Source organism: Camelina sativa, chromosome 20, assembly GCF_030686135.1.
Source record: "Camelina sativa cultivar CO46 ecotype springtype chromosome 20, ASM3068613v1".
Lineage (NCBI taxonomy): Eukaryota > Viridiplantae > Streptophyta > Magnoliopsida > Brassicales > Brassicaceae > Camelina > Camelina sativa.
This window is the reverse complement of record NC_141899.1, coordinates 17,334,200-17,357,759: the sequence shown is the minus strand read 5'-3', so window position 1 is coordinate 17,357,759 and position 23,560 is coordinate 17,334,200. Positions and strand designations below refer to the sequence as shown.

At 34.5% G+C, this 23,560-nt stretch overlaps 2 protein-coding genes and 1 pseudogene across 3 annotated transcripts; 1 reads left to right on the top strand and 2 right to left on the bottom strand.

The window, feature by feature from the left end:
- Nucleotides 1–7,146: 7,146 nt before the first annotated feature.
- Nucleotides 7,147–9,945, bottom strand: LOC147919057 (uncharacterized). Its single transcript, XM_087503828.1, has 4 exons — nucleotides 9,381–9,945; nucleotides 8,814–9,262; nucleotides 7,731–8,603; nucleotides 7,147–7,599 (listed from the first exon to the last, which is right to left on the bottom strand). The coding sequence occupies exons 1-4, from the start codon at nucleotides 9,943–9,945 to the stop codon at nucleotides 7,147–7,149; spliced, it is 2,340 nt and encodes a 779-aa protein (XP_087359954.1).
- A 6,330-nt stretch (nucleotides 9,946–16,275) lies between these two features.
- On the top strand, nucleotides 16,276–18,811 carry LOC104770930 (NAC domain-containing protein 91). 2 transcript variants are annotated; one of them, XM_010495407.3, is made up of 5 exons: nucleotides 16,276–16,862; nucleotides 17,032–17,312; nucleotides 17,399–17,665; nucleotides 17,757–18,260; nucleotides 18,360–18,811. In XM_010495407.3, the coding sequence occupies exons 1-5, from the start codon at nucleotides 16,697–16,699 to the stop codon at nucleotides 18,540–18,542; spliced, it is 1,401 nt and encodes a 466-aa protein (XP_010493709.2). In that variant the 5' UTR covers nucleotides 16,276–16,696; the 3' UTR covers nucleotides 18,543–18,811. The 2 variants fall into 2 exon arrangements, with proteins under 2 accessions (XP_010493709.2, XP_087362018.1); XM_087505892.1 differs by having other exon boundaries at nucleotides 16,357–16,862; nucleotides 17,396–17,665.
- Nucleotides 18,601–23,560, bottom strand: part of LOC147919056 (uncharacterized protein At3g43530-like) — a 58,495-nt pseudogene continuing 53,535 nt past the window's right edge.

The window sequence follows — 23,560 nt, the reverse complement described above, 5'->3', positions numbered from 1 at the left end:
AATCTTGGAAATTTATACTAGTTTCTATATGACGTTGTTTTAAATTACCCTATTGTTAACTACTTAATTACGAAGGAACCCATTTTAGGTTTATGAGCTCTCATGCACGCCTACTCGATTAGAATTACTAAAACAAATAAGTAGTGCGAACCACGTGTTAGTTTCGTATAATCGGATTTCAAATTCATTATATTCGAATTCGTTAAATATCGGCTGTAACTCAACCATCAGCTAACCCTAAGCCTAGACTATGACATTTGTAGGTTCTCTGATGTGACAACTTCGAAGAGAGTCGTATTTATTGTTGCTTAGATATGATAGTTTTCTCATCATTATGTTTATTTGATGTGTATCCAGTTACGTAATTATCATCACTTCCTCTCAACTAGATCAATCCAAAGGGTTGCTATTCACTTGTATTGATTGTACGATTATTTAAGCTTCTGTACGTAGACGACTACCACAATATATTATGACTCCCAACGTACATCAACTCTGGTGTGGGGAATAAATTATCCTTCTGATAAGACAATACAACATTAAAGATTCTACTTATTATTAGGAGATAGTACAAGCATTCGGTCATTTCTTTTACTTTATTTAATGTCCAAAAACAAATGAACATTTTCTAATATTTTTGTGAAATAGCTACTAATAATAACAATTTTAATATTCAAAATTCTACATATTATTTTCTATCTCAATTTCAATAATTATTAGAATATAAAATAAAAAGGATAGAGTACGTTTTAACAATAAAACCATTGTACATATTCTCACGAAAATAAACCAATATTTGAAATAGAAAACAACATTTTGATTTCTATTTCTCGTCAGTTTTTCCTCATTCCGCGGACAGTCTGACGAACGTCTGTGCAGATTCTGTATGGGTTCCGGAGCTTTCTCCTTCCTGGGCAATTGTTTCAATTGTTGTCCCATCGTGTCCCATCACATTGTTAATGTGGTGTTGTGCAGCAAACTCACTTCTATAAGTTTAAAAAATTAAATGTACATGTGAGACTGTGAACAGATAAGAACACATACGCTTTCATACCTAGTATTAATATAATATCAACTTACATCTCCTTGTGATGTCGAAGTCCTTCGAAATCTGCTCGAATGAAGAATTTAGAAGACGCTTCGGTGTGTACAAGACATGGTACGCCTACACACATTTACGTAATTGAGTTGATAGATAAATTACATGTACTTGCTTCTATCATAATATCAATTTCATCTGACGTACCTTCATAACTCCCAACCTTAAAGAACCGGAAGACACAAAACACTGGCTCGGATTTGTGGAGAACATGACATCCCTTTAATTCCCAATCAGAGAGGAATTGATGGGCATAGAAGTCTGTGAGACGACATTTGACACTTTCATTCCTGCATTAACGCACAGTTGCTTTCAAATTTAAACCTATGAAGTTCAAATATATATATATATATATATATATATATATATTACTATGTCTATAGCATAATAGGTCCTTAACCTGCCATTCAGGAGAGTGAAGACAACTTCAATACACCTGCCATCATAACGTCTTCTTATGACGTCCACATTTACGATGCTCCCACAAACATCTAACGGGGGGAAAATAAAATGGGGATGTAACGTTTATTTTGTACTTTTGCTTAAATTACACTTAAAAGTAACGTCCTCAACTGACCAAACGACCACTAAATGAATCTCAGCAACCATCGCAAGTTCATAATTCCACGGACATTAATATATACATATTAAAGAAATTATAGATAAAACATACTGAAAGAAACGGGATGAGTAACTCTGCCACGAGTTATATCATCGATATCCTTGAAGCGGAAGTAATTTTTGTGATTCAAAGGTTGGATCACATCCATGAAGATTATGACATTGTCTGCACAAAGTGCGGCCTCTGGTGGTTGGCGAGAGCTATATGTGAGATCCTGTAGGTATATTTTATCTTTCAGATGTTTCGCCCTTAACGTACTATCTGACGAATCTCTTGTTATCAACGCAGTTCTTAAATCTTCTACAATCCATGTAAGTACTATAAATCCGGCCTTTAGTTTAGAATGTCTCCTGGTGTACTAAACTTGGTTCATGTAACACCTAATGTTGTATCCTTTATAAGAACGCGGTATCTATCGATACTTATTATGTTGTTTAATAATGGTAAGTGGTTGGGTGCGTAAAGGTGGCCAAGGCATCGGAGATGAACTATGAATATAGAACTATATAATTTGTTCTTCACTTTGCAAGACCACTTAAATATGATAGTAAGACGTACACAACCTGAAAGATGTTAGTGTAATAACAACGTTTAAAATTTCAGTGTACGTTCAAGAGTAAGTACGTATAGTGTACGTACAAAAGTTTATACTTTAAGACAAGATGGCGAGGTGACATCAAACCATTAATTATTAAGATTTTAAAACATCCACTGACAAAATAGGTGGAGTGTCGTTTTGAGAATCTTAATGGGCTGTTAATATTTTAGGCCCAGTTACATCATAACCATATATGATCCCCCACATCCCCTATTAGTATACACGTGTCATAACCATATTACGGATTTGAAGTCTACTAGTATAATCTACTATCTAAATCTCGATTATTCACTACCCGCTCAGCTTAACGTAGTGGCAGACATGACACCAGTTGGCAACTGCGATGTGACAACTGATACCCGCAAAAGTCGTATATGCGAAGACGTAGAAGAGTTGTTTAACAAGTAAGTAGAGGGATGTGATGTGTCTTGATGAGTACGTTTAATATGATGTATTTGTAATCATTACTAAGTTACGAAATCTGGTCACAGTGTGAACTAAATATGTTTCTGGTTAGCATTCTATATATATTCACACATGGTTTGTATGGAACAATGATTACTACGTATTTAGACTATATTTACGAATATAAAACTATATAACCCGTACCTAAATGTGACGTTGGGTGCCTAAATGTGACCATCGGAGATGATTTATAAATATAAAACTATATAACTCGTACCTTCCCATTGCAAAACCAATTAAATATAATACTAAGACGTACACAACCTGAAAGATGTTAGTGTAATAACAACGTTTAAAATTTCAGTGTACGTTCAAGAGTAAGTACGTTTAGTGTATGTACAAAGGTTTATACTTTAAGGTCTTGTACGTATTACAGTTTGCAAATTGCGTGTACGTAGAATGGGAAGGAATAGTTCGGGCATTATCTCCCTTCATGCAATTTTTATTATGCAAATTAAATATAAATAAAGGTTTCTGACGCAGATTCTTCTATTACGTATCTACGTGGCGCCACCATAATAACGGATGTCAAATGCGTTATACACTACTTGGACAATTATTTCTCTTAAATTCCGCTAGGCTCTACTTAGGGTACACATGACAGCAGTAGGTACTCCTACCCCCAAAGTCGTGTTACCATAAACGTGATGTGATTTATTTCTTAGCGAGTTTTAATTAAACAGTAGTAAGTGACGTATGTCTCGGCACATTACAACAATGAACGGGTATGGTGTTAGCGAAATAAGTATCTCGTTAGCGTTCCATAAATTATAATTACCAGTCCCACTGAGTGCAACCTGAACTTTGAGTTCTTCAAACACCCTTCTGTACAAGTTGCAGTTCCTACTTAAAAACCACAGCAAGCTGGCGTCTGCGTCTCAAAAAATGCCTCATCTACCAGATGAGATGTTGATTATCATCTTCGGGTTTCTTGCAGTAGATGGTTTGAACTACCTAGCTCCAATTGTCAAGGCAGGACCTCGGGGAGTCAAAACAGCGCTTACGCCTCAAGTTCTCAAGGATGCTAACATCTCCAGCATTACTTGCCATCCTTCTTGGTTCCAAAAATTACATCATCGAAATCGTAGAATAAGAGAGGAAGGGATGCACCGGCGTATCTTCGAAAAATGCCTTGAAGCTGGGAACAAAAAGACAATCTATTACGAAGGTCTCCGGGTTGTTGCCGAGGAAAGCGACATTGAGGGAGGTATTGCACTTCTAACTCGTAACGTACCCGCAGAAGATGATGCCACACTAGCATGTGGGTTTTTTTCTATGTTACATGGGAACCTCGACATGGCGGGTCATTATCTTTACCTGTTTTTTGCATACCACTTACCAACTAAATACAACTCAAACAAGGATTTTGGGCAGGGAGTTGTTCATGTTGCTGGGTAGATATCAGACGGCGCGAGAAAACACGTACAAGGATACATTCGTCTATCTGATTGCCCCTTTGATCCCTTCTCCGGAAATGTGCTAAATTGTGTTTATTGGAGCATGGTCTGTACTCTCTCAAGTATCGAGACTATGACATGGTGTGCAACAATTGTGGCCTTTGGTGGTTGGCGAAATCTATATCTGAGATCTTTTAGTGATATTATCTCTTTAGATGTTTCGCCCTAAACGTTTCATCTAAATGTCTTCTGTAATAAACGCCGTATTAATATCTATGTCATAGGGTTTACCGCGCACTGAATCCGGCCTTTTGTTTCCATGGTTTTCGATTCTAGTTATTTTTAAGCATGTACCAATTGATGTTGGTTCCTTTCCTTTTTTAACTGTTCTATCTTGCAAAAGAACTATACACAATTGATATATCTGCCTATTGTGTATGTACAACAAAGTGTGTGTGGGTACATGGGTGCTTACGTTTGGTACGAGAAATGTATTGTTTTGTTACAACTGTGCATTTGTTACAACTGTACACATCTCTATGATACATAGGTATCGGGCCTCAATTTTAGTAAGCCCCATTCGGTATGGATTTGTTGTTTATTTTCTTAAAAATAAGGCCTCAATTTTAGAGTTTGCGTTGAGGCCCCCATTTAAAAATTTAAATATTACAATCGGACTTACTGAGATAAACAATTTAAAAAGTAAACAATACTTGATCTTTTCGTATTGGACCTCCAATGTTGTCGTAGTGGGGTGGGCGCCATAACGTAATTAAGAAACCATTGGGGGGGGGGGGGGAAAGCATACATCAACAATAAAAATAAAACAAAACCACGTACAAAACGTAAATTAGTTGTCTGTACGTACACTACGAATTAAAGTAAATTTGAAATATAAACCCGAACAAAAACAAAGAAAGCGAAGAGTCGCGCTTATTAGAGTAGGAGAGAGGGGGAGTCGGTAGAAAGATGGAACTACTACTGGCGACGTTTTGTTTTATTTAAATAGCATCACCCTTTCTCCTTTCCAAACCCAGGGTAGAAACGAGTAACACGAAATTATCAGAAAAAAACCATGGAGTTTAGAGTTGATGCCATCGCTGATCTTACTACCCAGGAAAAACGAATTGGATTATCCAAGCGAAGGTCTTGAATTCGTGGTATGTTACTGAGTTCTTTTGGAAGCGGGTTCTGCTCCTTGCTGATACACGGGTTAGTCCACTTTGCTTTGAAAAATATTTGCACGAAGTTGTTAACCAACGCAGTGGTCTTATACACAATTGATATGCAATTTGTAGGGTGACACAATCGAGGTGGCGTTTTTACCAGGGACCTATAAGAAAATGAGGAAGTATATCTATGATGGTGATTGGTATGAAATTAGGAATTTCAAGGTCATCCAGCCAACACTTAGGGAGAGGAATACACATCATCCTTTCCAAATCAAATTTACTGATGAGTCGACGATGGGGCCCTGCTCTCACCGGTGAATCAAAAACACTACTTCCGTTTCGAAGATTTGGGTGATATATCTCGAGGGAGAATTACCCATCCCATATCATTCGGTACGCTTATCTTCAATTTTCAATTACACAAATCGTTTGAAAACAACGTTAACAAACGTTTGCTAATTGATATATTTGTGATTATCACTAGTTTTTAGGCCTCATACTAAATAAATAGGTTAGTAGACAATTTCATATCAAAATACATAGGTCGTAACATTTAAAGTATGTGTCTACCCCGAATCAGATGTCTGTGGGTGTGTAGTTGGGGTGGAAGACAGAAGATTGCTCGAGGGGGCAAAATACGGCCAATGAAGTTGTCCTCACCCTACTGAATGGGAGGTAAAGGAGATTTGTGCTACCTTTTCAATACATTTACATTTAAAGTTTTTTCGTATGCCCGTTCAATATTAACATGAGAAAATCGTAGGAATGAAACCCTCAAGTGTCGTGCCCTAGATGATTATGCTGCTCGCTTCATAAATGCTTGGGAAGCACTCGGGTGTCATCTTACTTTTACATCCGAACCCGTCTTTTGTATTTTGCGGTTCTGGAAGGTTGGAAGCTACGAAGGTATGTTCGATTTGATAGATCAGATAAGGAAACCAGCCTTGTGAAACCATATACAACTAATTTTGTAAATGTTCTGAAGGTGCTCCTTGCCTCGTCAACACAACCGCCTCTTCGCTGTTCTATATAAAACCAGATTTCGAGGGAATGGAACATCACAAGGAGATGTAAGCTCTTTGTTTTCCTACAAAAATATCTAATTGTATTTGTTGCTACTGGCAAATACGTTAAACACTTTCTATATTTACCGCAGATCTGAAAATGCTGGACGTTACTATATAGAACATATAATGGAGCACGTAGGGGAGAATGCAGTACCTTGAGAATAAAGGAACTAGATGGGCGAAAGGGAGAACTCAGGGAGTTTAGCATATTTATTTAAAGAACCGGCACAGATCTATGCAATTTATTAACTTTTTTTTCCCCGGTGTGTTTGTACTTTTGCGTGAACCCAATGTTACGCTGATTATGGATAATATATGGTTATGTTTTGTCAACAAAATATAAAATTTAGTACTCTGCAATATATGTACGTACATAACAATAGTTATCTACGATAAGTGAACATGTCAACACTATCCAAACATCGCATTATGTCCTCTCTAATGGACCATATAAAGCCCACAAACAGATATATTTCGCTTTAAAAAGCTTCTTATTCAAACAGAAAACCGTTTGCTTGAGATTTCTAAAAAGCCCACACGAGTAATAGACCCATCTAGGGCAGCCGGGAACAATTTCTCCAACAATTATAGTTAAACAAAAATGTGGGCTTAGAAATTAAAAAGGGCCATCATAAACATGTTACAAAAAGCTATGTTGGCACCTTAGGAAAAAAGAGTATTATCCTCACGCCAAGAAAAGATAACACGTCTATTGTCGCCCATGCACTACGTATTAGCTGGACATGTTGTACGGTACTGGCCAACCTGTTGACACTGAGAACAAGCATGCTGTTTACGGGGCCGCTTCGTCTCCAACGCAACCTCGACAAAAGACTTCCTCCTCATCATCTTTGGCCTTCCTGGAGGATTCCTAACAAAAGGCGGTTTACATCTGGACGGTGTAATATCAGTAGGAACGATGCAGGATGTATCTATCGGCATTATCGCCTCCGCATACCCACTGCAGAGGCTGTCTCTGCGGAAGTATGGATGGTGCTGGTTTATAACTGATACGTTGGCAGTATATGCGGCTGCGATAGCATGTACGCATGGCATCCTCTCTAGATCAAAACGCCTACATGAACACCTCTTATACCTCAGATTGACAACATGCGTTGAGTTACCACCACTTACTTCAAATCGATCTTCATCAATTTCTTGAACCTTTAGACGCCTTGACTATTCAATACGTGCCTATGAGTAAATCAAAGCGTAAGTTCATATAACCAAAACAACACAACATATCCACTAACATTTTTCATGCCTTTCGTTAACATATATATCGATGGATATGTTAATGAATGTCACACCTGTAACAGGTTCTCCACTCCTTTGGTGAGTAAAGTTGGCATTGGGGCAGCTTGTTTTCTCCTTGTAGCAAACCAACATGTCAACATATTCCGAACAGCTTCTAGTAACTCTACAATGGGATAGGCTCTGGCAGGATTCAGTACTTTGTTTAGCGATTCTGCAATGTTGCTCGTGGTGAAGTTGTACCTATCACCAGGAAAGTGCGCCCTGCTCCACTTGGTTACATCTGCACGAACCAAGTAAGCATGCAGTTGCGGATTCGCTTCTTGAATTTGCTGGAAGATTTCTTCGAAATCAACTACACGGTACGCTGCAGCTGCTTTTTTTACCAGCCGGAATGTTTCGCTCCCACTAAATCTCAGGATAATATTCTTGTGAAGATGATAAGTGCAGATTCCTCGACTTGCCAGGGGGTACACTTTAGCGATAGCTTTACCAATAGATTTATGCCGGTCAGATATCAGTGCAAGCTTTTCATCATCAGGAATTACACTACTTAATTGAGTAAAAAACCATTCCCACGACACGTCGTTCTCTGTATCAACAACCGCATACGCCAGAGGGAAAATATTAAAATTCCCATCTTGTGTTGTCGCTATCAGAAGAGTCCCTTTGAATTCACCTTTCAAAAAGGTTCCATCTACAACTACAACTTTCCGCATATACCTGAAACCCTTAATGCATCCAGCAATCGCAATGAAAACATACTTGAATCTGTCTTCTGCATCAACGACCAGTCTAGTAAGGGTCCCCGGATTAGAGGACCTCAGCCTGTATAAATATGCCGGTAATTCAGCGTATCCACTTTCAGGTGTACCCCTAACATACTCCCGCGCCTTTATAAGTGTACGATGTGCCTTCCAGTAGCCAAGCTATTATATGAAAATGGTCAGTAAAAGACATCAGCACTAAACAATATCAACTAGATCGAATTATATATATGTGCAGTGCAGGCCATAGAATCAACTAATTTCTGACAAACTCAACAAACTTAAGCTACGATCTGTTTGTACACCCTATAAACAAGTACACTCACAGAGCCAACCATAAAACAAACATATTAAAGTATTCCAGTAGCCAACCTGTACACCATATCGTAGGTTGAGCCCATCCCCAACAAGATTTGGCACAACAGAACTTCCCACACCACCAACATAATCCTTGTATAATTGACCTAGGATTGGTGGTTTAGCATTATGGCTACGGCCATATCGTTCCGTAACAGAGCAAGTATGTTCACGACAATATCTGCGAATATGAAACACCGGCGAATCACCCATGGTTGAAGCCCGTATTCTCCATTTACAACCTTTTACCCAACACTCAACGATTAACAAAACGGGCGTTGAATATCGAACATTGTAATCATATTTATCTAATACACTCAGCACCCTCAACCTTGCCACCAACGTTTCTTTGCTATCAAACTTATCCCCCACAGCAATATCACCACCTCCGTTTTCTATTTTGCGAACCTCCTTCTCAATTGCATCAGCTGCAGAGTTAGTCTTGCGGGTACGGTTATTTGATTCTGTGTTACACACATTTTCCTCTATACAAGACCCACCCCCAGGTCCGTCGTCCAATGATTCCTCTGCTTCATCCGGGGCGAAGTTGGAGTACAGCAGATAGTCTTCATCCCCCTGAACTTGCACCATCGCTGTCGTCACAGTAATCAAATCTACTGTTGTCCTCGTCATCTGCTTCATCTTCATCTAGATCATTTCCTACATTATCTTCACCGTCTTCCTTCCGACTCTCGTACTCATCATCTTTCTCTCCCATTTCCTCTGCCACGCCTACGAAATCATCTACAACGACTTCAGGGGTCTTGGGTATTGGTTCTGGGGTTTTCGGTTTGACTTCCTCGAACAAGGTTTCACCAGATTTAGCTTCGATCTCAACGCATAGCCGGATGAGTTCACTCCTATGCTGTTTGAGAAAGTTTTGAAACTGCCGACCATTCGAAACAATCACCGGTGGCATATAACATCCGCTTTTTTTATATCTATCTAATATATAGCTCAACTTTATCGCGGAAGTTCTTTCACAGAAACCAAAGTCATCGTACACCATAGCAGTAAAGTCTTCAAACTTTGTTTCTTTATCGGCAACTATAATCCTGCACCCTTTCCTAGTATCAACATCAAACAACCATCGCTTTTTGTCTACCCTCCACCTCCCACACGCCAATACGATATCTTGCTCTTCCATGGATGAACCGAGATCAAAGATTAAAGAAACTGAGTAGGAAAAAGACGTTTGCTCCGGCAGACAAACAAAACACGATTGATGAATCTGCTACAAACACCATAGATCGGAAGAACAGTAAAGGTGTTTAGATCTTCTTCCAATAAGTCTATCGCAACGCTCGACTGTCTTTGCCAGCTCAAACAAATTCGTGTTATTCTGGTAAGACTTTACAGCTGTCAATCTTGCTTACTAAATCTACCACGGACAAGAAGCCTACCACAACACTACGAAAACTATTTAAAAAAACAAACAAAGTATACCAAAAATATCTGTAAGGAGAGAAGGCTGTCGCATAAATCTGTCGCAACAGGCCATTAGTCTACCATAAATATCTTCCCACCCTGTTACGTTTGCCGCTACACGCGCTTAAAACAAAAGTCTATCATCAAAGGGAAATTCCTCTACCAACTTAATCTAACGAATCGATTTCATGGACGTCGACCGATAAGTGTACCAACACTACAACTAAGTGTACCATCTACAGTGACCGATAAGTGTACCAAGACTACAACCAAGTGTACCAAAAATATCTGACGTACACCTTTAATCAGTCCACGTGTATAAATCTACCATCAAAGGATCGGTAGACTTAGTCCCAACTTCCAATGTTTTTTTTTTCTAATGGCATTAGCCGTAATTACGTTTTTTCTCAACACTAGTTTCAGGGGTAGTATAGGTACAATGTGTTAGTCTAGTAATTACAAACAATTGTATGTTACTTTTGTAATAAGGAAGCTTTTATGCAATATTCTAGTAACTCACCCTAAAACATATTAGTTTTATTTATAATGATTCTCAGCCACTGTCTAAAATTTTGTAGCCGATGTGGGACGTTGTACATATTTCTTTTATTTTTATAGATTTTACTTTTTTTTTTACTTTTTTTTCTAAAAAATCGTAATAATATAGATTACCACTATATTTCAAAAAATATTACTTAGTGAAATATCTAATTCTTATCAGTTGTTTAAAATACTATTTGGACAGCCTTAGGAGCTTATAGCTTCAACTTTTTATTAGTATAGATATAATATTTTAAAATTTCTATAGAGGTTAAGTAATTGTAATATTTTAAAACATTTTATGAAGTTTAAATATTTTTAATATTTGAACCTTTTAAAGGTTTCAATATTTATAATATTTTAAACTTTTAAAATTTATAAATTATAATTTTTAAAAAACCTTTTAAAAGCTAAAAATTTAAAAGTTATAATATTTTGAAACCTTTTAAAAGCTAAGACTTTTAGAAGGTTCAATATTTATAATATTTTAAACTTTTAAAATTTATAAATTATAATTTTCTAAAAAACCTTTTAAAAAGTTTCAATATTGATAATATTTAACGTTTAAAATTTTAAATATTATAATATTTTTTAAAAAACTTTTGAAAGTTTTAATTTGATCAAATAAAAAGCTGATCAAACCGAATAAAACTTTAAAACTTGGACGCCTGATAAATCAAGCTTTTATGCTCATTCGATGTTGGAAGCATATTAATCTTATTTATACTGGTTCTGAACCATTGTCTAAAAACTTTCTAGCCGATGTGGGACGTTATATATAGTTCCTTTATTTTCATAAAATTTAAAACAAAATTCTAAAAATTTTTAATATAGAAAATTCTGAAAATCTAAAAAAATGTTAATGAATAACATGTCAATTCCTTATATATTGTTTAAAATAATTCTTAATATAGAAAATTATGGAAATATTAAAAATTGTTAATGAGTGATATGTTAAATCCCGATAAATTATTTAAAATCCTATGTGGACAGCCTTAAGAGTTTATAGCTCATACTTTTATTAGTATGAAAAAGATATATACTCACTCTGTTTCAAAATATAAGAAATGACCACTTTAAAAAAGTTCAACCAATCATAAATAAAACTGCATAATAAAATATATTAAACTAATCTAAAAATAGCATAGAAACTTGAAAACATCTTATATTATGTAACACAATATTTTTCTCTAAAACATCTTATATTATGAAATGCAGAGAGTATGTGATTGATGACAATAATAAAATATTATCTTATAAAAATAAATTATATTAGTATTAAATAAAAATTTAAATTTCAGATACACAATTTTTAAAAATATAAAAATGAGTTGTGTTATACATTCAAATCAGATCAAAAAAATTATGAATTTAACTCGACGTCCGGGCAAGACGAATCAAACTGGTGACTTCACATATCCTAAACCATTTCTTCGACCACCAGAAAAACGAAATAATTTTGTAATCTTGAATTTATCTCGTTTTCCATATTTAATTGATCGCTACCACCTATGTTTCCGTGTTTTTTATTCAATGTTTTCTTATTTTTCATATTCTTTCTTATTTGTCAAATTTTATGGTAATTGTCATTGTTACTTTTATCATGTTCTTCGTTATACTCTTCTTCTTTTTCTTCTTTTTCTTCTTCTTCCTCGTCAACTTTTTCACATTCTTTCACTGAAAAATATTTTTTTAGACTACCATACAACTTGTTAACCCATCAAACTCCAAGACCAAAATCTTTTATTTTCTCATAAAATTTGTGAAATTCATAAAGTCCAGCATAGTCAACACATGCATCCAATTATTGATAATTTTATCCATATACTTATTCGGTTTAAGATCCACATGTATTTAAACTTCTCAAACCAAAATCCTTACTCGCAGAGAAAGTAATATGAACACATGTATAGTTAAAATAATACTTGTGCTTTTCGTTGATCCTTCTTCTTTAAACTCAAATAACATCAACTCAAGGTCTTGCGACGTCAATCCTTCTTTCTTAGACTTAAAAATAAAAATTTTACTGCAAGAATATCAAATTATATTTCTTTTATTTCTATAAATTTTAATTTTTTTCTTCTAAAAATTCTTAATAATATAGATTACTACTATATTTCTATAAATGTTAATTAGTGAAATATCTAATTCTTATTGGTTGTTTTAAATCTTTTATGGACACCTTTAGGAGTTTGTAGCTTCAACTTTTTATTAGTATAGATATAATATTTTAAAATTTCTATGGAGGTTAAGTAATTGTAATATTTTCAAACATTCTATGAATTTTAAATATTTTTCATATTTGAACCTGTTAAAAGTTTCAATATTTATAATATTTTAAACTTTTAAAATTTATAAATTATAATTTTTTAGAAACCTTTTATAAGCTAATAAATTTTTAAAATTTAAAGATCATAAGATTTTGAAGTTTTAAAAGGTTTCAAAATATAATATTTGAACCTTTTAAAATTTTTAATATTTATAATATTTTAAACTATTTTAAAAAAAAATTAAAAGCTAAGAACTTTAAAAAGTTTCAATATTTATAATATTTAAATTTTTAAACATTTTCAATATTATAATATTATTATGAAACTTTTTAAAGTTTTAGTTTGATCAAATAAAAAATCGGATCAAGCTAATCAAACTTTATAACTTGGACGCCTGATAAATCAAGCTTTCCTACTCATTCGCTGTTGGAAGCATATTAATCTTTATTTATACTGGTTCTGAACTAATGTCTAAAAGATTTCTAGCCGATGTGGGACGTTGTACATAATTCTTTTATTTCTATAAGTTTTAAAATTTTACTTTTTTAAAAAATTCTGGAAATTTAGAAAATGTTAATGAATGACATGTCAAATCCTTATTGGTTGTTTAAAATAATTCTTAATATTAAAAAATCTGGAGATTTTAAAAAATGTTAATGAGTGACATGTATTATTCCTATTGGTGGTTTAAAATCCTATGTGGACGTCTTTAGGAGCTTATGGGGCCGTTCGTTTGGTCGCTGCAAGTAGATGTCGCTGCGGCAGACGCAAGTGTTGTTGTTCATTTGGTTGTCGCAACTACTTGCGGCATGACGCTGCGTTTGCTGCAGCTCACGGCGGTTGAAAATTTTGAACGCGGTTTAATACAGCGATTAACGACTAAATAGTTGCGGCATGTATGAAAAATGACAAAACTACCCTTGTTTTGTTTAAGGATTTACAAAACAACCTATAACCCTAATAAGAAAACGACGAAGTTCAATTCTCTCTTCGTCATCTTCGTCGCCTTCGATTCTGATGACTATGGTAAGGTCTCATGCTTCTTCTTCTCTATTTTACTCTTGATAGCTTAGTATAGCTTAGTATCGATCTCTCTTTGCGCAGGAAAGCTTAGTCTCAATCTTTCTTCTTAGCCCAAGTCAGTACCTCTCTCTCTCTGCTTTTTTGTTTCAATTGTTGTAGATACAGAACTAGGTTATTAACAAGCAGAACCAATAGAAACTGAATCTGGGTTTTGTTTAAGCTATATTTAGCACCATATTTGGGATAAGAGTTCAGCCAGTGTATTGTTGTTAGAGGAGAAAGGGTATAAAGTCAAGTGAAAAAGGTTGATTATTTGATTTTAGTTTTCTTTGGTTACAGACCTCGGATTTTGGGTTTGAAACATGTTCTGAAAACTTGAGAGCAAGGTCTTGCCATTGATATAAAGATAGTCTTCTGGGTCCATTTGGTTTGATGGGAAATTGCTTCCAAAGTTGACTGTTCGCAGGGTTGTGTCATTTGGGTTATGTGTTGGGAATTTGGTCATAACTTTAAAACTGTGAGTCTAAATCAAGATCTGTTTTTTTCTGTGGCTTTGTATGTCTGTTGTGAATCTTTCCACCAAGTTTCATAATATTCTGGGTTGTTTTGGCACTCTGTTTGTCGTCTGCATCAAGACATACGAATTTAGTAGCTTTATGGCTTCATTGTCTCTGTTTAAGTAATTTGGAAAGTGAAAAAGTTTCTTGGTTAACACTTTTTGTTAAGCTTTTGATGATTTGTCAGGTATGTTGATACGGGAAGGTTGGAGATGCCAGATGATTGGTGGAAGCAATGGATAGAGGTACTTGTTTATGCTATATATGCTTGTTCTTTTGATTGGTCTCTTCTAGCTTTCTCCGGTTTTGAAAAAGCTTTCTTTTTGAATGTTTTGCATATGGTACTGAGAGGTTGTGGAGCTTTCTTAAGGTTGTATAAGCGTGTTTCAGTTTGCTACTTTGTTTTGTTGTTTGCTCAACTCTTATAGAAAAGAGTGATCAGTGTCTTACACTCCTTTGTTTATGCTATATAGGAATGACCTGCAGCAGACTAAAGAAGAATTCCGAGCTGAAGGATGGAGCTCTCAGAGTAAAGAAGCTAGTTTAAATTCTACAGTGGATGGAGATGATAATGATGATGAAGCTGATTCTATTGACAAAGATATGTCAGTGCCAAGGGTAGAAACAGACTCATATACAAGGGTAGATATTAGGACTAGAAGGAACCTTGATGATCTGTAATATTTTTAATCTTTCCTGATTCTGGTAAATGGAAGAATGGTAGAACTTTTCATATAAGTTGCTTGAGAGCATGACAATAACACTAATGTTCTTTTTCTCTTACAACAGATGGGGTTTAATGCCAAAATTTAATTTCCATGAGTTGGTTATGTTTTAATGGTCCAATGTTTTTGTTTCTTATTTTTGTTTTAATTTAGTTCATGATTTATCACTAGCTAAATAAACATATTTTAAGGTTGTAAATATATTTAAATTATATTTTGTTCATGATTTATCACAAAACATATTGTTATAATTATAAATTGAACTAAAATTATTACTAGCTAAATAAACATATCTTATGGTTGTAAATATAAGTAAATTATGTTTTGTTGATTCAAAATATAATTATACAATTTTATAAAAATAAAATAAGAATTAAATGAAAAACTGCCGTAGCTTCAACAAAACGAACACAAAACCAGCGGCAGCGGCTGCGACTGCGACAGCGGTAGCGGCGACGAAACAATCAATAACTTGCTGTATGTTTGTCGCTGCCGCCTGCGATAACAAAATGAAGAGACCCTATATCTCCTACTGTTTATTAGTATAGATTACAGACTATAGAGTAATATCGAGTTTTTTTTGTGTGTATAATACCTCTCTTGTTGGGCTTAAACAATAAGCTCTATTAGTAAAATGGGCTGGTCACTCGTGTAATTTTCACGATTCATATAGTACACCAATTATTAAAATATTTATATAGTGGATTATATTTTTTTCCTGAACCACTAACCCCAAAAAAGAAAAAAAAAACAGCTCAGGAAAGAGTGAAATTTCCGTACAAGTTCCCTTTACCTCTTCCACGTGTCAGTATATAACTCGTTAACTGACCTATCTCTCTTTCATGTAATTCACTTTACTAATATAACCCTTACTTTTCCGTTTCCAGTTTCCACAGTCCGCTAACATAGCTATTTTACATCCACAGTATCAGGTGTAAAACAGGTATTTTATTTATTATCTCTTTACGCGTAAGAAACGTGTTTTTGAAGTTTCTGGGAAATAGTGTAGTGGCGCGTGTAGACACAACACAAAACTCGAAACAGAAAACACAACACACTGTTTTTTTTTTTTTCTTTTTTTTTCTTCACGTCTTTTTGATAACTCTCTTGTCTGACCAAACCGCGTCACATCTCCTTCCCTTAATCCCTTCTTCTTCACTTTACCAAATTTTAGGTTTTTTTTTTTTTCCCATATTTGATCAAAATTCTGGAATCTGGGTTTCTTTCGTTAAGTTTTCTTCTGGATACCTTTTGAATCGCATCTCTGATCCATATTTTAGATTTAAACCTGAACTCGAATTTGTGTTTTTTTTTTACCTTCTCTTCTCGAAGTTTCAAAGTCGCACGCACCTCCTATGGATGTATTATCGCTGGCTTCACTACCTGTTGGGTTCAGATTTAGTCCAACGGATGAAGAGTTAGTAAAGTACTATCTCCGGCTCAAGATCAACGGTCACGATGACGACGTCAGAGTCATCCGTGAGATCGATATCTGCAAATGGGAACCATGGGATTTGCCTGGTAAATCTTGTTCTTCCCTAAATATTATTAGCAATTCGATCTTGATTACTTTGGTTTAATTTGGATCAATATTTGCTTAGCTAGGGGGTAGTGGAATCAAGGAAAATTTGAGTAAAGTATTAGAGAATCAGAGTAAAAGATTTATGTTTTAGGTTTTGTGATGTTGCAGACTTTTCTGTGGTGAAGACGACAGATTCAGAGTGGCTCTTCTTCTGTCCATTGGACAGGAAGTATCCGAGTGGAAGTAGGATGAATCGAGCTACTGTGGCTGGCTACTGGAAGGCTACGGGGAAAGACCGTAAGATCAAATCAGGGAAGACCAAGATTATAGGTGTTAAGAGGACTCTAGTGTTTTATACTGGTCGTGCTCCTAAGGGAACACGGACCTGTTGGATTATGCATGAGTACCGCGCTACTGAGAAGGATCTTGATGGAACTAAGTCTGGACAGGTATAAAACCAACTTGAGTTCAATGACATTATATACTTGTGTGTGTTTGGTCTTTTAGAGTTTCTGATTAGTGTTTTGTTTAGCAGAACCCATTTGTTATTTGCAAGTTGTTTAAGAAGCAAGATATTGTGTCCGGAGCTGCACCAGAAGATTCAAAGTCATGTGAAGTTGAACCAGCGGTCTCGTCTCCAACTGTTGTGGACGAGATGAAATCTGAGGTTGAGATGTCTGAGGTATCTCCTGTTTGCCTTAAAACCGAAGACACGAAGCCTTGTGATGTCGCGGAATCTTCTCTTCTAGTCTCCAGCGAATGTCGTAGTGAAAACTCTGCCGCTGAGGCTACAACCACCGGAGTAAGGATGAATAAATTACATGTCTTTTCATTACAGGAGTTGGTTTATAACTACTGCCTTTGTAAACTCACAAACTATATTTTAATCGCAGCTTGATGATATTGATTGGCTCTCATATCTGGAGTTTGATTCCCTGAATCAGAAGCTGTTCTCTCCGTTGCACTCTCAGTTGCAATCTGAGATTGGATCCTCTGTCAATGGTTATCAATCTGGGTCAAACGAACTGTTCAAAAACCACAATGGGGATCATATTCAGACTCAGTACGGTACAAACGATGCGGATGAATATATGACCAAGTTCTTGGAGTCTTTTAATGAGATTCCTTATGAGCTTCCAGAGAGGACAGAGTTAGTGGAACAGAAGCCAGAACAGATCCCACATCATGAGCCACATAATATTCTCAGGACATGCAACCAGATCAGTGATGTATCTCAAACAGGAATCAAGATTAGGACACGACGGGCACAAGACCCTGGTTGTGCTGAGAAGTTTGTAATGCAAGGTGATGCCCCAAGAAGGTTGCGTCTTCAGGTTAACCTTGACAGTCACAAGTCAGAAACTGACAGCACACAACTCCAATGTATCAAGAAAGAGGTGAGAAGAAGTTAAAAAAAAAAGAATATTGAAATAGGGAACCTTTCACATGCGTTACATTTTTCTAACCTTATTTCTTACGCTTTAAAATGGATTCAGGTTAAGGACACTACAAGGGAAACTCTAACGAAAGGATGTGGTACTTTCACCAGATCAAAGAGCAAGACTAGTTTCATATTCAAGAAGATTGCAGCTATGGGATGTTCATACAAAGGGTTGTTCAGAGCTGGTGTGGTAGCGCTTGTGTTTGTGATGTCGATTTGCAGTCTAATAATCGCATAAACCCGCTGGATCGGATGTTTGTTCGATCATTCGTATGATGAGAATAAAGAAAAGTTTTTTACAGGTTGAGAACGTGGGTTTGTGTATTTTTAGTGTCTTTGGCTAGGTTCTGCTTCTGCATCTGTTGTTGTTGTTGCTGTTCAAGATGAACCATGGTCAGTTTAGGAGGGTAGTTGTTAACATGTACGACAATTTTATAGTTGGTATTTTTAGATGTAATAGGGAATCTAAAGCTTTTGGAAGTTTATTCCTGACCACATGCGTTTTCAGATTGTGTTTTGGCCATTTCCAAATACGATTTAAAAACATCGATTCTATTCAGGACACTCGAAGATTACTAGGCTGCGTTTCTATTTTAGTTGCGTTTTGACATAAAAATTGTGTAAACCATTCGTGATTTGGTGCTAAGTGGCAAATAGTATATTCCACAATTTCAACCAGGCCTGTTAAAGCTAATAAAATTATCAGAGAACTAACCTGATTTTAGTAAATAAGTTGGATAATGCTTAAAATACAATTCTTTCCACTATATAAAACATCGTAAATACGTATCTCTCTCGCATCTTTTAGAGGGAGAAAGTTTTTCTTCTCATTAAAATTGGACTTTGTTCGATTTTAATTTGGTTTTTTTTTGTTGTAAGATATTATCCAGATTAGTCTGGATTATTTCTCTCGGCTAAGTACGAGTTTCTTTTAGCTGTTTTGGCTATGTTCTTTTTTTGTTTTGGTTTTTTCCTTTTGCAGTAACTCAATCTCTTCAAGTGAAGGAGATAAACGCCAAATATGAAAATTAAAGGTTCAAGAAATCATCAACTGCTCGATTTCCTTGCAAGAAAGGATAAATCCTTTATACCCTATTGGTGCCGTAATCGGCTTAGGATGAAAGTTCCTTTTATTTGTTCGTGGATCGGGATGTTTGGAAACTTGATGGCTGGTGAAGACATATTTAGAAGAGCGTGTTTTGCTATTGGGTCTAAAACCTCTTCCCTTGTCATCTTTTCCAGCGCTTCAACCTTGTTGGTTTTTGGATCTCTATTTATACACATCTGGAGAATTCTGTAAAAGGAGTTAGAGGACTTATCAAGTGGCTAATCAGACTTAAGTTGATCATACAAAGAGTTTTATGGATCTATAAGGATATCAGCTTTGATGGTGAAGCGGTGATGAGATGAACAGAGCTTGCGGCGGAAGGCTATTGTCGGCGAGCATTGGAGACTTATCAAACGCATCACACGCGTCCACACAGGTGTCTTAAAGTTGGATTTTAATTGTGTAAAATATTCTAAGATATTTTTTCTTTATCATAATATGTAAAAATCCAGCTTGTTGAAAAAAAAAAATATCGTAAATACGTAAAATATGTATTCTCTATTTATTTTTCGATAACTAACAATACTATGTAAATAACTGGGATAGAAAAAATAATCAAGTTTTCAGTTTAGTAGTTTTTATTGTTGTTGTAACATATTTTGTATTTAAACCAATAATATATGCTTGAGTTCAAAAAATACAATTCTTTCCACTACATAAACGACATTGTAAATGTGTAAAATATATACATTCGAATCTTAACGCATTGCAGTTGGACTCATGTCTCCTTTTATCTCAACAATTTTTAGAATTCAAGTATCATATTTATTAGATGAATATCCACGCTATGTGCGGATTTATAACTTAACATTTTTTAACAATTTTACTACTAATTTGGTTTTTTAATACTTTAAATAGGTTTTTTCATTTTGCAATAAAATAATTGAATTATTAGATACATGCATAGACAACTTTGTGCTTAAAAATTTTAGAATTCTTGTCTAAAACTTCTAGAAAAATATTCCAAATGAAAGCTTGATCTAAGGATGCATATTTTGTAACAAAGAATATTTTAGCTTTTCAATTATATACTATGAAATACTAACATTTTAATTTATCAAGATTGCAGCTTGGTTAACTATTTAATATATATAATTAAAATAGACATCTTCCTTTCATGTTAGCTCTTCAATTTCTTGAATATAACTCTAAATTTTTTTTATAAGAACTTATTTAATTTTCTTTTTGACAACTTTTAAATATTAGAATATAAAAACCCCTTCTTTTTTTGTCTTTGTATTTTGCTAAACCAACATTCTACGATTTTATTCAAGTATCTTCCATTTGATAGTGAACAAAACTCCAATCTTCTTCAAAAAAATGTTTTTTAGGGACAAAATTTCATGAATTTCTTTACAATATTAACAAATATCTATATCACTGCTGCAATTTTTCAAACTATTGACAAAATTGCAACTCCAAAACCTTATATCCATAGATTTATGGTTTATGCCGAGAGAAAAAGTGGCTATTTGATTCAATCCTGATATCTTTTTTATCTTTTGGTTATGCATATACTTTTTTGGGACATGTTATAAGTCTCTCTAATTTTTTTATGTAAATATTAAAACTGTTTTTGTGATATAAAAAAGAATAAAATACATGAATATGTCTCTTTGTTTTTAATGAGGATAGACATGTGGCACTCTCTCCACTGCTGCTGATGTGTCCATCAGATGGAGAGAGTTTGCCATCTTTCATAATATAGATTTAATCAAATTCATATTCCGATTTTAATGAACAGAAAAGGGCGACGCACACTTTTAAAGCGTAATGTACAATAGTGGATATAAATGACTCGATGGAAGAAAATATTAACTTGGCACTGCATAAAACAAAAGTCTATATTTATTCAAAGCATAGAGTTTTTTGCTTAGTCAATTTGGCTTTCTTTTTTTCTTTTTTGACTTTTGGATATACTTTTGAATCAGATTAAAGTCTCGTGTTGCCGGTTGGTATAAAAGGAACTTCATTTTATTTCCAGAACGATATGCAAAATATTTCATAAATCATTTTCTTATTTATTTTTTTCATATAATATATCAACAAATACAAAAAAAATCATTCGTCAAAATAAACCAATAAAAGAAAAAGCCGAGATTCTTGTCTTAATTTTGGTTCGTCATAACTTTTATTTTTTGGGATTGTGATAAAATCTAATGATTTTGGAGATTAACAAACAACCACTCAGCAATGAAATTTTTTCTTCGTCCATTCAATATGGCATGTCAAAAGTAAATATAGTTCAGACTCAACCTATGAAAACGATCGGATCCGAACTATGTCAATTATTCCGACTAGAAAGTTCTTTTACAGGTAGGTATACAAAAACGTAGTATCCAAATCCACAGTTTAAACCAAAATTACCAGTGACCCAGTGAACAAAAAAACAAATTAAACTTGATATTTTAACTCACCAAATTTACCAAAAGTTGGAGACAAAATATAGTTTGCAGCATAATATAATATAAGTAGAAACTAGTATAAGGATGGGGACAAGGTAAATACTATCATACTAGCAATTTTGACGATTTAGTTATTTAACAGCTTTATACAAATAACTAAATTATATATATTGCTATTAAAAAAAAAAGAGAATTAGTTATTGATTTGAGTCATTCGAAATCGGTTTGCTTCTATAATTTGTGTAATTGTGTTGTAGAGACATCAAAGTATTCGTGGACGTAGACATCTTTCTACTTCACACCCAATGGATTTATTTTTCATCGGATCAGCGTGTGATTTATTATTTGTGGGAGTATATATCAAATAATAGGAGTACGTGGAAGACCATGTCAATATCTTTGTAAAAGATTGTGTAATATATTTTATTTTCAAAGTTTATAAGCGAATAGTATACAGATTACAGAACAAATACTAAAAAAATAAAAAATAAAACTTTTTAGAGATTCCTAGAAATTCTTGCCAAACCCACCAAGAAATATGGAAATAAACGTACTTTGTTAAGTAAAATTTGTATAAAAGATGTTTTTTAAAAGAAAAAAAATTTGTATAAAAGATGCATACATAGACACGCACATATATGTATGCATGGATCATGTTGTATAACAGTATAAGCTGAGTCAGCTCCAGATGTTTGGGCACATGTAATCATGGACCCGAAGTCCTGAACTGTTTACCTTTTTTTGTCTTCAAATAATAAAATAGAGGATGACTTCATAAAAGATTTCTTAAGATGTTCAATTCTTGCAAAATATTCTAATTCCAGAAAACATAAAATAACTATTAATATTACGTATATTAAAAATACATTAAACATCAAATATATATTTCGTAAAATAATTGAACAATATTTTCAGTAGTTTGAGATTCATTTTATAAATAAATTTAAAATACTGGGGAAATAAAAATATGAATTGAAAAAGCTGAAGTTAGGTATTTATATGTCAGTATGTCACGAACCCTGCTCAACTAGACTAGATACATTAAGAGTCTGAGTGAATTCTCTCCGCACTTTCATCTATCGTTTTCTTATAGCTAAGTTTGTTCTAGTGGTTAGCCGCAGGGCCGCAAATGCCTATAGAGGACCACTTTCGTTCTGTCCAACTGTATAGCTATTTTAATATTATATAACTCTAATCACTCTGTGTATGATATATATATATGTACACTATGCCTGAGTTGCTACATATCAAATAGGGTACATTGATAGTGATATCAACCTAGAAGGTGATATGATCTACGTGTTGTCGATAACGTACGCGCGCCTAATTTACTCTTTAACTTCAACATAATTACGTAAACTAAAACCAGTAGCACAATTGAGCAACAAACAGCTATTGGTCTACAAGAGTCGTCTAAACTGTCAAACAAGAATAAATAATTTTCTCTCATTTGTCCAAATTTAATCTAAAGCATCCCACGTGGTCTCTACTTTCCACCATGCCAAAGGTTGTTCTCACACAATTTTAATCCACAATTTTTTTTTTAATAGTTTTCATTTTCCTGGGCAACCCACGTTGCGTTGCATCCATCCCCAAAAATTGCTTTTTAAGAAATGGGGATGCTATATTTCTATTTTTATGAAAAATAGAACACATTGTTTGTGTCTCTTCGACTGATTAGATAGTTCTTAGTATCGATAATACAATTAACCGAAACTTTTGGTTAAAATAATATTGATGCTT